Raw genomic sequence first — 16,284 nt, 5'->3', positions numbered from 1 at the left:
CAATTTTCCAAAATTACCCTGCGGAGCTGTGGCACTTTCTCGGGACCACCTCTAGTAAAAGCTTTCACTGGTTAAGAACGCGGAAGACGTGGGAGTGGGGCTAGCTGCCGCTCACCCTATGGAGTGGCGCTAGACCGGTGAGCGACGTTGCCCTCCCAGCCAATGCCGCTCAGTGGTGCGGCGCTCGGGCAGGCCCAGCTCGGAGCCGTATAAAACAGCCGTGACAGCTCGCCGCTTCAGTCCGTGCGCTAGAGAACAGGCGGTAGCAACTCGAGGAAGGCAGCGGTTTGCCCCCCTCCCCTCCCTGTTTTAGTGCAGCGTACTGACCGACGGCTCCGAAGTGAAGAAACATGAAAGCAATAAGCCCCGTGAGGTCCTTCAGGAAAAACAGCGCCGGTTTGTCTGAGCACGGTCTCGGGATCTCCCGAAGCAAGACCCCGGTGGATGATCCTTTGAGTCTGCTGTACAACATGAACGACTGCTACTCCAAACTGAAGGAACTCGTCCCCAGCATCCCGCAGAACAAGAAGGTGAGCAAGATGGAAATCCTGCAGCATGTCATTGATTACATCCTGGACCTACAGATCGCCCTGGACTCTCATTCCGCTATAAGCAGCCTCCATCATCAGCGACCGGGGCAAGCGACATCCAGGACTCCCTTAACCACCCTCAACACGGACATCGGCATTCTCTCCTTACAGGTAAAACTGCAGAACCGCTCGCACACTCTTTATTGTTTTTGTCGCAGGAAAAGCGACTGTGAAGCTACCACCTGTGCCTTTTTAAACGCCTAATCCCAGTAGCAGCGTAGTTCTTGTGCAGATCAGTACGACGGTAAGAAAAAAAAAACACGAGAAGCAGCTTCGTTCTCGTACCGTGTAAATTAAATGTCCTCAGCAGCTGATGTACAGTGGCCTTTGTTAGGCTTAATGGAAATGTATTCTGTAAAACCCATGTGCCGTTGTGTTTTGCGAGGGTGCTAAAATGTGTTGTTTGTTTGCAGTCGGCCGAGTTTCCAACAGAATTAATGACAGATGACAGCAAGACGCTCTTTCGCTAAACTGGTACGTGCTTTTCTGAATGCATCATTCGTTTTTTCTTCTTTCAAAAGAGGTTGTGAATTTTGCCCCGGGAGTAAGATCACTGTGTGTTCGGGGTGGTCTACCTTAAAGTCGTGTACTGTCACAAATCATAATTTCCCTATAAATCAATGATGTGCAGTATTTGCTTGAGAATAACGGTACTTGAAATAACCCAAACCGAAGCAACGCTGCTGTCTTAGCCTTATCTGTTATAAGTCAAAGATCTTTTGACATAGTTCCACTCATGCTGGGAATTATGGTAATACGGGCTTCTAGATGTCTGCCCATAATTGCTGCAAACAGTAAGCAGGCGCCAACAGTACTGCAATTAACTAGATCCATTCCCAGATTTGTAGTGAGAACTTCTTAGGATGTGCAGCCCGACTGTACGACTGTGTGTACATCTGGACTCCAGGGTTTGCCCAGTATTTGAGTGTTTGGTTAAATGTTAAAACTGCGACTTCCTCTCTGGCGCCAGTCTGTCCGGATCTCTTGCCTTGTTTGCATTTTTCTAAACACGCCTCTCTTTCTCAATCTTTTGCAGGTGTTTGGTTTTGACACAAAAATAAATGGGACCCGGGAACAGATTTTTCTCCCTCCCCACACACGTCCTCCCCAGTTTGGATTCTTTTTATGAAATCGAGAAAGACTGTTTTGTTTTTGTTTGGTTTTTTTTTAAAAAAGGACGATGTATGTGATGTGTTATCTCTTCGGACATTCATATTTATCGAAAGACTTTTTTTTTTTGGTCCTTTCTTCAAACGGAAGGCTCGTTATAATATTCCCAACAGTGGGAGCCGGAAGAAATAAGAATATAATCGCCTATCACCCGTAACAAGTCTTTGCCTTTTTTTGCAAAGGTGGAGCGTGACTAGAAGACAACTTGGGTTAGTTGCTTTATAAAGTTTAGTCTGTCTTGTCAGAAGTGTTACTTTTTTGGCACGTGAAGAGGACTGGACGTTGTAAAAAAAAAAGTGTGAGTGAAATCTTGTGCACTCTGATTGGAGTTTAACTTGTATAGTTGCAGAGATTGTACATTTCTGCAGACAATGTAATGCTGTACTTAATTATGCTGAAACTTTTTATAAAAGTAATATTGTAAATTGTACCTTTTATACAAAATAAATCAAATGCTTTATTTGAACGTCTCCCTGAACTTCTGGACGGGTGTATTTCTCAGGACTGGTACAATCTGTGGTGATGCTTTTATAGTGAAGAATTGTTCACTTGTAATACACGTTTCAAACAGCTGTAAAAATGCCCCCCCCCAGCGCCCACTCCCAAAATAAGTGATGTATGTTTTTTAACACATTTTTAAATATATCATGTGATGATTTGGGAAATGTTTCCTGTGTAACGACCTCTAGAAATATACCCATCTTCCAAGGATTAACCTGTGGTTTATCTGATAGATAAACTTGTCCTGGGTTCCTTCGCATTAATTACCCGCTGGCCCGACAAATCATTATTTAAAAAAGTGTGTATCTCGTAGCTCAAATCCCATTCCTCTTTAATGAGTTTTTTTTTTCATTCTGATTCGTACGGCTGCTCTTTCTTGGCCAGACGAAACGTCGTAGTGAAAAAATTACAGTAAATCAGTTCAGCAAGCAGGACCTCTTCAATGGGGACTTTTTCTGTGAAGTGCGAGCCGACTTGGTCTCGCCGTGTGCAGCAACTTTCACCTGTTAAGCAGGTGTTTGGAAGGCGCTACGAGGACTGCCCTTCCCTGCCCTTGACACGCAGCCCGGGGAAGTACTTTTGACTCGGGGAGAGCAGCTACTGGTTACTCATAAACACTACACCGACCGACCGGCGAAGCGAAAACTGGTATTTAAGCCGAGAGGGATGTGCTGAGCGCAGTGAACGAACGGTGAGCATCAACATAAAAGTAAAATCCGGGTAAACTGATCTGGTCATCAGATGCGAGACAGATTGTTGGGGAATCCAGTTCAGAAGTTCGATTTTTTTGTTGCACAAAAAAAGTAAACTTCCCTTTAAGTCCGGGAGAAAGTAACATCATGCACAGCACACCGAATTAATATAAAATTGAATTTCAAAATGTGCATCTATCGGTATATAGCTTCTGTCGGGACTGGTACTAATCATAGTATCCGTATAATACTCCTATGCAACGTTTATATGTCTAAAGTCCCAATAAAGTGGTAAAGAGCGCCCCCTTGCTGGTAACACACAGATGCTCTACATGAGCATCGAGTCGGAACAATAATTAACCAATTAGAAGGGAAACAGCTGGGGGGGAAGGAGCCCACATCTTGGGACTGTTATTTACAAATGAGGTGAGACTGATCTAAACAAATTCCCGGGCCCACCTTCCTGTAACGTCCACGCCCATACCTGAGGATATTCTTTACACCTCACACAATACGTCGTAGGTAAAACGGTAAACTTGATTAAATCTAACGTAAAATAGTAAGGACCTACTCTTGGCGTTTTAACCAGACTTAGGTGTAAAAGTGCAATAAAGTGGTTTTTGACAGGGCGGAAGGGTGTTTATAATGTATTTTAATTAATGTTTTCATATTATTTAAGGTTTATATTTTATTTTCTTCAAAGAGAGACAGAACTATGAAATGATGCGAGAAGATTCACTTATATATTGGTCTTTCAGCGGCCGTGCTAACGAAGACAAAACTGAAAATGTGCTGCACGCATTCCTTAACTGATACAGCTTTGTGGGAGTAGCACGCCCCCTATCGCTTTTTTTTATTGCGAAGAGTGTCGTGTGATTAATGGGTGACTTCAAGAATAGAAAGTACCCGTGGGAAATGGAAACTGAGCTCGTCTCCAGGGTTTTAAATGAAGGTGCTGCGGGTGGCGTGCAGTAGGTATGGAGACATTTTACTGGAAAAAAACAAAACAAAAGGAAAGACTCGCGTGCAACAGCGCCGTACTGTGCTGAGCGGCACAGATAAATCACTGTATGGTCTTCTCATACCACAGCTGGTAACTAGTTCTTGCTCACCCAGAGTGCCATCGCGACATTTCTTTATTTTTTGGCTACAAACAGCAGGTTCTTCTGCAGCTTTTGAAAATGTCATTACATCAACGCCTTTCTCTTTCTACTTGCATAGCGCTTGGATATGTTGCTGACATATATTTCTATAATTATCTGATCACATCGCCAGCGGGGGCATTTCGTCTGTAAAATTCAAACTCTCGGCATTTGGAGTTGTAGTTAACCATCAGCAATGAGTCTCTATACTGTAAGACTAGAACATCGTTTCTCCAGCGAGTGAGGACAGTAATTTACCACCAGAGTGAATTTAACGATTTGCGAGGCGTAATAGTGCATTATGCGAAATGATTCCGCATCATGGTTAGCTGTAAACGGCGACAAGTTCATCATCCTCTACGTGAAGTATGTTAATCGGCACTTCACTATAGGTGTCAAGCCTTGAGAGCGGTTTTGACTGATTAGCAATACACGTCGTCTTAAAATAATACTACAGTAACCGGGGAGAAGTACGTTTAGAGCATCGTCGTGGAAAAAATCCAGAAGGGGGGCCTCACTGATTACTTCAGCTTTAGCTATCAAAAAGATCTGCCCCCCTGCCCCCGTTCTGTACTGTTGCCTCTGGCATTAAACCAGCCCTAAATTTCCGTTTCTGCGGGGAGATCGCCTCAGAAGTCAACTGTCTCGAATACGCCTTCGTCATCACCCTTTATGTTCTTGTGATTCACTTGTAAAGTTGCAAATTACAGCACAATCTCGAACCCCGTTGAAGGCGAGAGGTTAAAAGAAGGGCCGAAATGCAGATCTTAAAGAAATGAGATTGCAAATCCACTCCTAACTACGGACTATTGCAAATTCAGGTTGACTGAAAAAACGCAAATCCTAAAAGCCAGAGGTGATTTGTTTCTGCTTTAAAACACCCTCCCCAATTAGAGGTTAATATCCATCACCGTGTCATTATGCGGTTTAACCTTTACCGAAGTCGTATTTGATGATGCACGATAACGTTAAGAAAAATGTCCTTCATTCCCATCGGTATTTCGTTTAATCTCTTGTATATTCCTATATATAAATTATTCCATACTTTTTTTACGAACTGGCTATTTCGGCAAAACATGCACTATTTAATACGGGATGAGGGAAATCCCGGAAGCAATATTTCTTTCAAACACTGTTAAATCCTCAATTCTGTTGCGCATTTTACTGTCAACATCAGCCAATGTTATATTGAAAGTTTTTTTTCTTCAAAGATTCTATGAAGAACCTAATTTATTGAGCAATTTGGTTTGATACTAATAAACCTAAGAAACACTGGCCTTTATGTACGTTCTGCAATCGTAAAGGATACGAGTACTATTAACCTGAATCAATCGTCTATTCCAACTTGAATGAAATAGCCCTTCGTGTAGCAGTCTGCAGGCGTGACCTCTGAATCGCCTACAATGGAAGAACGTTTAGATAATGCAGGCTTTTTTAAAAATGTTTTTTTGACAGGGCAGAACATACTGAACACTATTGTGAGCTCCAGGGTCATTCTGTACGAACCTTCAGCTACGCCGTCGTTGTCACACTCCTGACAAACTGCACTACACTTTAATCTCGCTATGATATGGCGGTCACAGTGAACTGTTGCTGCTGAAAATATCCATGATAGACATTCTTCCTAAAGATCTTTTAAACGCTACTCACTGGTGAACACCATCCTCAATTAAATCACAAAACAAACATGTACATGTATGTACGGTATGCATGTTCTCCAAAACTGACGGTGAGAATGAGGTTTGCAGTTCTATTTAAAAAAAGCACAATGTGAACATGTTCAAAGAGTTTTTTTACCAGCATTTAAAAACACTAATATATTTTGTGGAAACCCTGCTTCCATTCTTTAGCAGATGAAAGACGGACATAGCAATTTGGAAAAGCAAGTTCATTTACCACAAACATGCTTCAAGGTGGACACGAACAGGTGCTTGCGTCTCAGAAGTCTGTGATGAAAATGTATCTTCTTTTTGGAAAATGTAAACAAAGCGAGACAACAATCAAAAGGTTCTTCTGGATAACAAATCAATAAATGTGTCAACACGGGCCATATTTTATGCCTAATTTACACTTATTTACATTAAGGTTCACTAAAAACCTCTGATCTTCAAATGATCACTGAAGTTCCTGAAGCATGTCTGCAGACATGATCGTCTATGTGATGTGGGTTAACCCCCCCGCCAGAAAACAATGGGAAAAAAATATTGACACATCAGACATTTATTTGCCATACATCTTCAAATATACTCCAGAAATACAGGAACAGAGCTCTAACCAGGCCACAGCACAATTTAAGTATAGAGTACATGCTACACAGTTTGTCACCTCTAGAACGATCAACACTTTTAAAACCACGATTTACTGTACTTACAAGTTCCAGCACCACCGATAGATTGGAATTTCAAAACAATGAACACTGGCATTCTAACAACACAAGAAACGCGCTGTCCTAAAGTCTACACAGCTAGAGGCTGAAAACTGAAGTTCTGTTGACATTAACAGTATCACAAGTCATCTTACGAAATGTTTTTTTTTTTACCACCGCAGCACTACATCTATAACATCTGGCATTCAAATATGGCATGCAGTCGTAGACATGCTATGGTTTTTGGAAGAAGTCAGTCTTTCGCAATTTTCATCATCATTCAAGGGCTGAGGCATTTTGTGAAAGTCACAAGGTCAGGCAAAAATCTGAATTGAAATGCAGCAGTTCATCTAACATGGAGTTAATCAATCAGCAGCCCTATTTAAATTACCAGACATGAATAAGCACATCACCATGCAGGTTACACTAGACACAATGACAATTTCTAAATATTGGTTTACTCTCCAGTTCCACTGGCAATTTCAAATAACATTAGTCACTCCACAATTTTCTTTGCCACTTCACAAGCAGGGCAGAGAAATGAACAGATGTACGCGAGCACATTATGAATTACGTCACATTTATAGGTCTAAAGAAGTGAAGTGTTTTTCTGAGGACCAGACCATCAGGCCGTGTTCTCGTTTTACTGCGGCCAGGACTGGCTTGGTACAGTAATTTGCACTTGAAACTTGCCAGGTAGACTTCAATTTAACAGGCCTCGTGCACGGAATATGCTTTGTTCTGATTAACCGAACGGGAGACTGCTTGGCCTGTAGCAAGGGCAGCGCACTGGAAGTGACGTTGTCTTGAATATACGACCCGGGATGCATCAACACGTTTTACAGACTCCACAGACAATACCAAACATCTATCTGCATCCGTGAGCCCCCAGGGCCCCTAGGGTAACACCCTTCACAGGATGCTCTCCCGCTCCTCCCCAAAACTGACGGTGTCGGCCGAGGCGACGGTGTGCAGCTCTGGAGCGGCCCCATCCTTGGAGTGCCTGGCGTAGCCGGCGTTCAAGCCCCTCTTGAGGTGGATCCCTCTCAGGTTCTCGTTCTGCACCGCGGCGGGGTTGGTGCTGGAGCCGGGCGCGATGATCACCGAGGGGATGCTGTTCTCCAGGTGCCTGGAGTCGCGCCGCGTGGCCTCGGGCTCCTCCGTGGCCTGCCGGCGGTTGGCCGGCGCGTTGCTGTTGTTGTTGAGGGTGGTGTTGCTGGGGGTGCGGTTGAGGTTGTAGACCTTCGAGGAGGGCCAGCTCTCCTCTGGGCTGCTGGCGATCAGGCTGCATTCGGAGGGGCTCTTCTTATCTTCGGAGCAGATGGACATGCGGGCAATGGCGGGGTCCTGCAGGCCGCTCAGGCTGCGCGGTAGGCCCCTCTTCCTGGCCAGGGTGTCCTCATCCAGCTCAATCAGGTTGGCCTTCTCCAGCTGGGACAGATCCGCCTCCTCATCATGCAGGGAGTGGTTGGGGGAGCTCTCATTGGACCTCACTCCGGAGTCAGAGGAGTCCTTCTTATCCAGCATGGCATCGGACAGATACTCCTTCCCCTTGGCCAAGGGCCTGCTCCCTTCCGGGCTGTTGTCGGCCGCCTTAGCGTCCGGCTTCTTCTCTTTTCCGTCTTTGAGGAGCGGAGTGTTGTCCGATTCCTCTGTGCCGGACTCATCTTCGTCACTGGTCAGCTTCTGGTAGCGCAGGCTGGTGCCCTTGAGCTTCAGGTCGGCACCCTGGAAGAGGCTGACCCTCTCTGATGACAACTTCCTCCCCAGGAGCAGCTTGGAGGCGCCGTGGTCTGGCTTCTCGTCTTCCTCTGTGATGGGGTCCAGGGGGGAGGCGTCTGCTGTAGAGATAGTGGAGGAGGTATAGTCCACCATGTCAGAGGACTTGCCACCACCTCTTTTGGCAAAGGGCTTCCTGCCATCCTGCTCGCCTTCCTTACCTTTGTCTTCTGGGACTGAGTGTAGGGGGTTGCTCTGCATGAACTGGCCAGGGTGGGGCTGCACTGGCTTCTCTCCAGTGCTGTTTCCTACTTCAAGCTGGGCCATCTGTGCTATATACTCCCTGTAGGCATCTCTGTATTCTGCCTGTTGCTTGTCTGTTAGTTTGCAGATGTCATTAGAAGATTCCTGGGAATTCAGGCTGGACATGCTTGGAGTCCTGTGTGTGGCCGCCTGAAGAGAAACAAGATCGGAGAAGAAACAATAATGAGCATGAACAACATAAGATTTTCTTAAAATTTTGCATAGAAAATCATTTCTCTTCCAAACCTGAGTCGTCACTTGTTAACTAACTTACCAACACGGGGAAGACAGCCGTGCAGAGTTTCGTCAGAAACATCCACTTCATCAAAGCCAGCAACAATTTCTCTCACCGCAAATCTAACAGTGCCTGCAGGGGCATAGCCTTAACTGGCTATCCAGTAGCTCTCACTGACAACATACCAAGTTTACAGGCACATCGTACCCTGGTCGGCTGAAGCCCAGCTACCCCCCAGCTGTGCCAGTGCTTGGTCAATCATTCACTGCCCCTTTGGGAAGCACAGTCACACTCGGCCAGTGACACGCGCCAAGAACAGGATGCGCTTCTTAACCCAAAGCTTTGTGGGAGTATGGGGTAAAAAAAAACAACTAACCAGCCATGTGGTTGAAGCTGATACCTTGGATTCCTTCAAACAAAGGCTGGATGAGATTCTGGGATCAATAAGCTACTAACGGGCCAGGTGGTCTAAATGTCTGGTCTCTTCTCATTTGCAGCCTCTCTAATGTTTTTTATGTTCTTAAGCTGAACTCTGATTGGTGATGCAGAACACGGGAGTTAACCTGCACTCTGAATGATTGCCTGTCCTGACTGAGCTTACTCTAACTAATGAACACACCCTAGAAATGCTTTTTCTATGTCTTCTACTACAATTAATCGATTCATTGCAGATATATTTTCCTCTTTCATCCTCTCTCATTATTCCATATTTGGAAGCATATCTTGATTTGTCGAAAAGGTGTTAGGAATAGGAATAAACGACACACACCACTAACCTTTTATCATTCAGTTCAAATACAACAGAATTTATGGCTGCCTTATCATTGGTGCGTCTTCAGTTGTCTAAATGGTGTCTATTTAATGTTCTGAATGAAGCTGTAAAACAACAGAACTAAGTTCCATATAACCATTACAACGGATCTTACAACGGCACTCTTGCAATAGAAGCCAGAGACCTGAATCAGTCCCCCGGTAGTGAACAGAAGAGGATGATGCCAGAGGCAAAACTAGTAGTCAGAGGCCCAAATTACAGGGCTAAAAACAGACGGAAGTCCAGCTATAGCATCACGAGTGAGAGAAAGCCCTTCCCAGTGTCTCTCAGACTCTTACTGTACTGATTCCAGGTTCTGAGTGGTTCTCTATTTATTTTCTAGCAAGATGGCATTATATTTTTGTCGTAGCCCACAGCATTCACAAGCTTCTTTTTACAAAGATTACAGTCATGCAGAACCAAGGTCGAAGATCACACTGGAAGCACCTGCTCAGCCAAAATGAATGCCAACTTTTTTTTTCTCTGTAAGCCCATATTCAGATATTAAATCTTTAGACTCTTTGGTGTCTTCATGCAAGGTAAACAAAATTCAGAACACCTTGAAAAACCTTAATTGTGTCCATTTGATTATTTTAGCCTCTGATTTTGATATATATTCTAAAACCACTAAAATATCAAAAAGGGCTTGTGGTAGTGAAAAAAAGGAAAAATGCTAATGTTTCACCCAAGGCTTTGAAGACGGTTATCGTTCTCTCAGCTCAATAGAGTAAAGTTGGAGCTAGAAATGGTATTTACTTTATGTACTGTAGCATGCATGCACTTTGCTCCTTTATCAATGCACCTCAAGTCACTGTCTCTTGATGAACAGTGCTCTTCTTCAGTAAGAATGTGTTTGATAAAACATCAGATATTTGAAACAGGAGCTGTTATTTCTAATAGGTTTCTTTCTGTACCTAAGTATCTAAAACTTCCCAAGCTTTGATTTGCTGAATCTTTTGTTTATGAAGATTCAGATCGGAGTACAACTGCACCAGTATCTGATCAGTAACTAATGCTATAAAGTCACCGTCGAGAGCCTCTCATCGAAAGAACAGAGTACAAGCAGAATTTGCAACAAGCACAGAATAACACAAGGATCAAACCAGGAGCCTCGTGGCCTCAAGCACTGAATTATCTCATATTCCAATTCGCACTGTGAATAATTATAAGACCCGAGCATAAAGATCCTAGATATACAATATCGCTATTATCAGAATAGGAAATAAAAAACATCTCATTGATAAATGACTTAATAACCTATCCATTATTTTACAGTAGATGATAATAAAGTAAGTTACACAACAGGGTGCTGCGAAACATAGGCCATCCCGACCAGCTGTGTGAATGACCGCAGGCAGCAGTACAAACCGTCCAGGAGGGGTGGCTCTGGCGGGTCGGCTCATCCAGCCCTATGGTGCTGAGCTCCTCGAAGCTGAAGTTCAGGTTGTACATGAGGGAGCCGTCGGGGTTGCCCGCACTCTCGGAGCTCGGAGCCTGCCGCCTGGCCGGCTCGCCGTGCCCCACCACGCTGCTTCCTTGCTCGCTGACCGCCCGGGCGTCTTCATGGATTATCTGGCTCTCCAGGTGGCGCAACTCATTTACCTGCGCGGGCGTGGGAAGAGGATGAAGGAACATCACAGGGGCTGAGGGTTGACCTTGAGGATGAATCGGCTTTAGTGTGATTCTCTGGATGTCTGTCAGGGCCTTCTTATACAGCCTATTTCACCCCCTGGAGTAATGTACCAAAACATGTGGCATGGGATATGTGAACAAATTCGTTCTCCTTCACATTTTACCATTCAAAAAACCGCCTAGAAAGAAGAGCCGCTACAGTCAGCACTGCAGTTATCAATGCAACAGCTACTAAAGTACAGTAATGTACTCATTTGGAAGTGCCCTTTCAGTGCAAAATATAGAACAAATGCTATTTAATTGACGGGATGCTATTTATTTGACTGGTGCAATTACGTGTTGTGAGAAACACACTATTGTGGGAAGCCTAAGACATCTTATACACAATGACAATTTAAAACATACACAGCAAGCTGAGTGAGAAGTGCAAGAAGTTGTAAATGCCACACTGAAAATACCCAGCGGTTCAAATGTGGCACTTTCTTCACATCCAGAATCACATTCCACCTGCGCTTCCCCAGTCCCCAGCCTTCTCAGACAGCTGTCCCCCTAGTGTACATGGCCTTCCTGTCCAGCAGGCCCCGTAGCTGTCCACAGTCATCGTCCACGCCAGCGCTCTGCGTTGTGCCAGGAGCCACTGTATCAGCTGCAAATCCATACCCAGGTGCACACATGCCTGGCCTCTCGGGGTATTGCAAGATCACTCGGAAGAGGTTGCTGAACAACCTTCTGATTTCTTCTCTCCCCAAAAGTGCGCAGCCATTTACTTTGGAGTTACAGGAAAAGGATCGTGGGGCTGGAAGATCTCTCCAAGCAGACAGGAAGTTGAATCTACCTATACTAGACAAGATTACACTGACCTTTCTATCTCAGTCCTGGAAGTACAGAGATTCCAGGATTCCTGCCTGATCGATACAGACATCAGAAGCCCAAATTATTTATAATCTAGGTTCACACATCCCCATAACTTTCAATGATCAATTGTTCTTTTCAAAATCTGTCATTTACAGATCTGAGCCTTTCACACTTACCCTGGAATTAGTCTCCCCGATATCTGTGCACTCCCCTTCTCCCCTCCTGTACTCATTCTCAAGTTCTTCCTTTTGTCCTCCCTACCCACCCCTCTACCTCATATTCCTGCTCAATCCTTCTTCCGGCCACACCGCCAAAAGGCTGGGATTTTTCTTTTCTTTCTGCCCCTCAGTGTGGAATTAACCTGTCCAAATACTCGGTGCCCTCGAGAAGTATACAGACGCCGGATCTATGCGTAAACTTGTCACCTAGTAATTCGTGATTCAAATTTTATTACTATGTTAATAATCGGATCCCAACAACTCAAGGTGAACAGCAAACACAAAACATTATAGAATCTAATCCATCATATTTACTGATCAAATCTCATTGACGCACTGTCAGGAGACTGCTTTAATTGGGTACATAACAGCTACTGAACAATATCCGTAGGGGATCACTGGAGAATCATGAATGGGGCTCACCGGGACAAAAGGTTAGAGATCCCAGGGTCTGAGTATGTTTTTTGCAGAGATAGCTTTATACAATACTCACTCTATTCAAATGCCTACAACTGGATGCTGTTCTTGGACAATAATTTCCCCAACACACAGTCTTTTATTCATTTTGTACCAGATGGCTGGCCGCTTTTGGCTACACTAAGTGCATTTGTGTGCATATAAATGGAAATCTGCACAACAATGTTAATGTGTTCTTATTTGAAACCTTAAGCAGAGCTGAATCTCGCAGACAGATTGTAATGAAGAAAATCGGAAACCTTTTAAAGACGTTACAGCTTCCACAAATATGATCCAAGGAGTGGAGCTTGTTTTTGTAATACAGAAGTATGGCAATACGCAGAAGTGAATTCAGCTTACCGTGCCTTTGAAAAGCTGCCAGTCTCCGAAGTTCATGCTCATTTCCTTCTTGAGTTCATCTAAATTACACTGAGAGAGCACCCGGCCATTCACATTTGCCTGTTACAAGACAGAGTTTCAGGTAAAAATTTTTGAAGGACAGCAATTCAGTTTCTCTTTGAAGAACAGTCTATAGATTTACACACATGGTTACCGTGTCTGAGTTCATTTAAAAGAACTCCTTATTTTGAAAAGCTTTGCAAATAAGAATTCACAAGACTGGGTTAGGCCGGTTTGCCTTTATGCATCTAGGTGTCTGAACCACAAGAACTCAGTGCTTATTAGTGTGTTATTAACGTGGCCGTGCTATAACGAATTCAGGCCAGAGAGGAGAATCGTTTTTCTTCATTACACCTAGAAAACAAACTTTATTAGCATTCGGTACATGGTGCTTCTGGTAGAAGTTTAAAATTGCAATACATTTTAAAAATAACTGCATGAAATTACATGGGAGACACCAACTATATGTGGCACAGGAATCCACAAGTACCTGATGTGGAGAAGTAGTTCTTATACAGAAAACAGAGTTCTACAGAATGATATGTTTAAAGTGGGGATATGTGGTCTTACCTTCTTGATAGTGGCAGTATACTGAGGCACCATGCTCTGGTCAATGCCTTCTATAAGTTTGATCCTCTCGCAGACAGAGTCCGTGTTCATGGAACTAAGCAGAACCATGGGTGCTCCAGACACCACAGAGCCAGTGCCCTGTTTAACACAATTAATTAAAAATGAAGTCATTGAGCTGTTTCTCACAGCTAAAGTATCGGAAGATGAGCACTACTACTAGTCGCGAGGAAAAAATCAAATTCAAACGTAACACAAACAACGTTAGGTATGAAAAATAGTTAGTTCTTGCCGTATTAAAATGCGTGGGAGATCGACTTCTAATATGAGCTTTTTGGTATATAAAGTAAAAGTTAATCTCAGACATGTTAGATAATTACTAGTATTAGAATTGCTAGCATCTATTGTATTTTCAATGGCTCTCAGTCTACATATATGGTAATACAAAGACATGGAACTATATAAAATTCACTTTGCAAAATGTGATTTTTCCAAAAATGAAAAATCTTATATAACAATTCTAATGTATTAACGTCTTATTTGCTTTCAAGTTACTAATTCTCTATAGCAGGCATTTGGAGAATAAATGCTTTTTGTGTCATACCAGGTGTGCTTGTGCCGATGTATTACATCTCCATAACAATTTGCTTATAGTATAATATATATTTCAACTATTTCGTAGCACACAATCCAGCACAACACTGCCCTTCATTGATGCTTAACCGCATTTAATCTTTATTCAAATGGTTGAAAGAGACTCATGTTCTCACCAGATTAAATACGCAAATGTATTCTGATGATAAGAACAGGTATGCGTGCCTCAAACAAAGCTCTTTGTTATCAACACTGCCCAAGTGAAAACCACTGACATTGTGATGAAAATTGTTTCTCACTAATAGCACAGTAACTGAAACATTTAGCTGTTCTTTCAAAGTAACTTTATATCACAGCAAAGACTGGAAATTCAGAGACAAAATAGATTTGAAAGTTATTTCCAAGATCCTCCACTCTGAAACGCTAATATTTTGAAAATGCAATATTAAAATACTACAACAGTGCATGTTTTTCCTATTGTTTTGATAAGGCATGTAAAAGACAGTAAATCCTGGGATCTCTGTTGCTAAATCACAGGATGGTAAGAACCATGAGTCCATCACACATCTTTGCTTATAATATAAGTATAGCGACCCAATCTGGAAGAAATAAGAATACAGACAAATGGAATTTGAACTTCAATACTTATGGTAATGAGTATTTCGATTACTTTTACTTCTCAAAATACATAAACAATTTTAATTGGTTCTGCTAATTTAATTAGCTCAGAATTGCTAATTCTGAGCAATTAATTACTACAACTAAATTTCCAAAAGATCAGGACAGACAAAAATCCTGTGGCTGGAGTCTTTAAGACCAGGAGTAGTGAGTCACTTGGGTCACAACATTTATTGTCAGATCTGAAACAAGTCATAAAATCTGTAAACCAAAACAGTTTGATTGATAGCAAGGAAAAGGAAGGAGCTGAAAGAATCTCATCAAAGGACAGTATACATCCCAGTGCATACAAAATATCACCCAAATAAACATCCCTTTAAAAAGTAAGAGACATTTATATTTATATTTCTTCCCAAAAATCTTTTAACCTTGGAAGTAGCATGGCCTGACTTAATAATTTCATAGTGTGTTTTGTGTTATCTGATCGGTATGATCTTTAAGGAAAATATCTTAAGACCGTATAAGAGCTGTCAGTCTTCGAGATAAAACCACACATTATCAGATCCATCTGCACTAAATTTAACAAGTGTTAAAAATATTTTTTGTTCCAAATTGAAATAAAAAAACACTTTTCATTCATTTGTCTTAAGAGAAAATACAATACACTAAAATCCTAAACATTTCTTGGGAACATTTAATCTAAATTCTATCAATCCTGTTGTTAGACAGAAATAATAAAAAAAAAATCCAGGTCTTGGTAAATTGTACAGTGGAAAGTAAAAAGTAAAACAGGATTATATTTCCTTGTATATTGATATTCAAAGAAAGCAACCCACTCTCCCTTTCCACTGAGTTATTAAAAGAACATATAAGGAACCTAGAAGCTGTTGTGACATGTGAAATGTTTATGGTGTAGTGCTGATGCTTTTCTCATCACAAGCTGCTGTGTGGCAAAGAAGGACTGTGAGCGATTTTCACTTGCCTTGCAGCACGGATTTCCAGAAAATGAATTTGGCCTTTCTTGGAATTGAGAGCAACGAGAACTTCTTTCAGAATGGGGGCTTCATAAGCGCACTGAATTTGATTATGCATGCAGAGTGCTTGGCTGCAATTGCAAATCTCCACTATAGCGCATCAGTTAGCCACTTGATGGGCAATAAGCTATGGGAAATGATAGCGTAATGAAAGTGGATTAAAGAAAGGCAAAACTGTGTAGCCTGAGTTCACACACTGCTGCTCAGCATGGCGAAAACAGCACCCAGAAGAAAGCCAAGCTCTGTGTAAAGCTGGCACACTCCAAACGTTTTTTTTTTTAAGAAGCACGGGATAATTACAAGCTTTCCTTAATATAAACTTAATTACCTAGGCCTGGAGCACTGCAAGTTAATTTGAAACACAAGAGAATGCTAGGGATGTA

The 16,284-nt window shown here is 42.6% G+C and overlaps 2 protein-coding genes across 12 annotated transcripts in view; one reads left to right on the top strand and one right to left on the bottom strand.

Moving 5' to 3' along the window:
* Window positions 1–224: 224 nt before the first annotated feature.
* id2a (inhibitor of DNA binding 2a) lies at window positions 225–2,230 on the top strand. Its single transcript, XM_006626122.3, has 3 exons — window positions 225–701; window positions 1,004–1,064; window positions 1,627–2,230. The coding sequence occupies exons 1-2, from the start codon at window positions 351–353 to the stop codon at window positions 1,058–1,060; spliced, it is 408 nt and encodes a 135-aa protein (XP_006626185.1). The 5' UTR covers window positions 225–350; the 3' UTR covers window positions 1,061–1,064; window positions 1,627–2,230.
* Window positions 2,231–6,299: 4,069 nt separating this feature from the next.
* kidins220b (kinase D-interacting substrate 220b) overlaps window positions 6,300–16,284 on the bottom strand; it is a 69,119-nt gene continuing 59,134 nt past the window's right edge. For 9 of the 11 annotated variants that reach the window (XM_015354382.2, XM_015354410.2, XM_069197277.1 and 6 more), the window contains 4 exons: window positions 13,659–13,796; window positions 13,050–13,148; window positions 10,897–11,130; window positions 6,300–8,632 (listed from right to left, as the gene is read on the bottom strand). In XM_015354382.2, the coding sequence (XP_015209868.1) occupies window positions 7,373–8,632; window positions 10,897–11,130; window positions 13,050–13,148; window positions 13,659–13,796 (1,731 nt within the window). In that variant the 3' untranslated portion in view covers window positions 6,300–7,372. The remainder of the gene's footprint in view (window positions 8,633–10,896; window positions 11,131–13,049; window positions 13,149–13,658; window positions 13,797–16,284) is intronic. The other 2 variants (XM_015354429.2, XM_015354437.2) reach the window with 2 other exon arrangements.

The sequence above is a fragment of the Lepisosteus oculatus genome, chromosome 2 (genome assembly GCF_040954835.1).
Source record: "Lepisosteus oculatus isolate fLepOcu1 chromosome 2, fLepOcu1.hap2, whole genome shotgun sequence".
NCBI lineage: Eukaryota > Metazoa > Chordata > Actinopteri > Semionotiformes > Lepisosteidae > Lepisosteus > Lepisosteus oculatus.
This window is presented reverse-complemented; position numbering and strand designations above follow the sequence as displayed.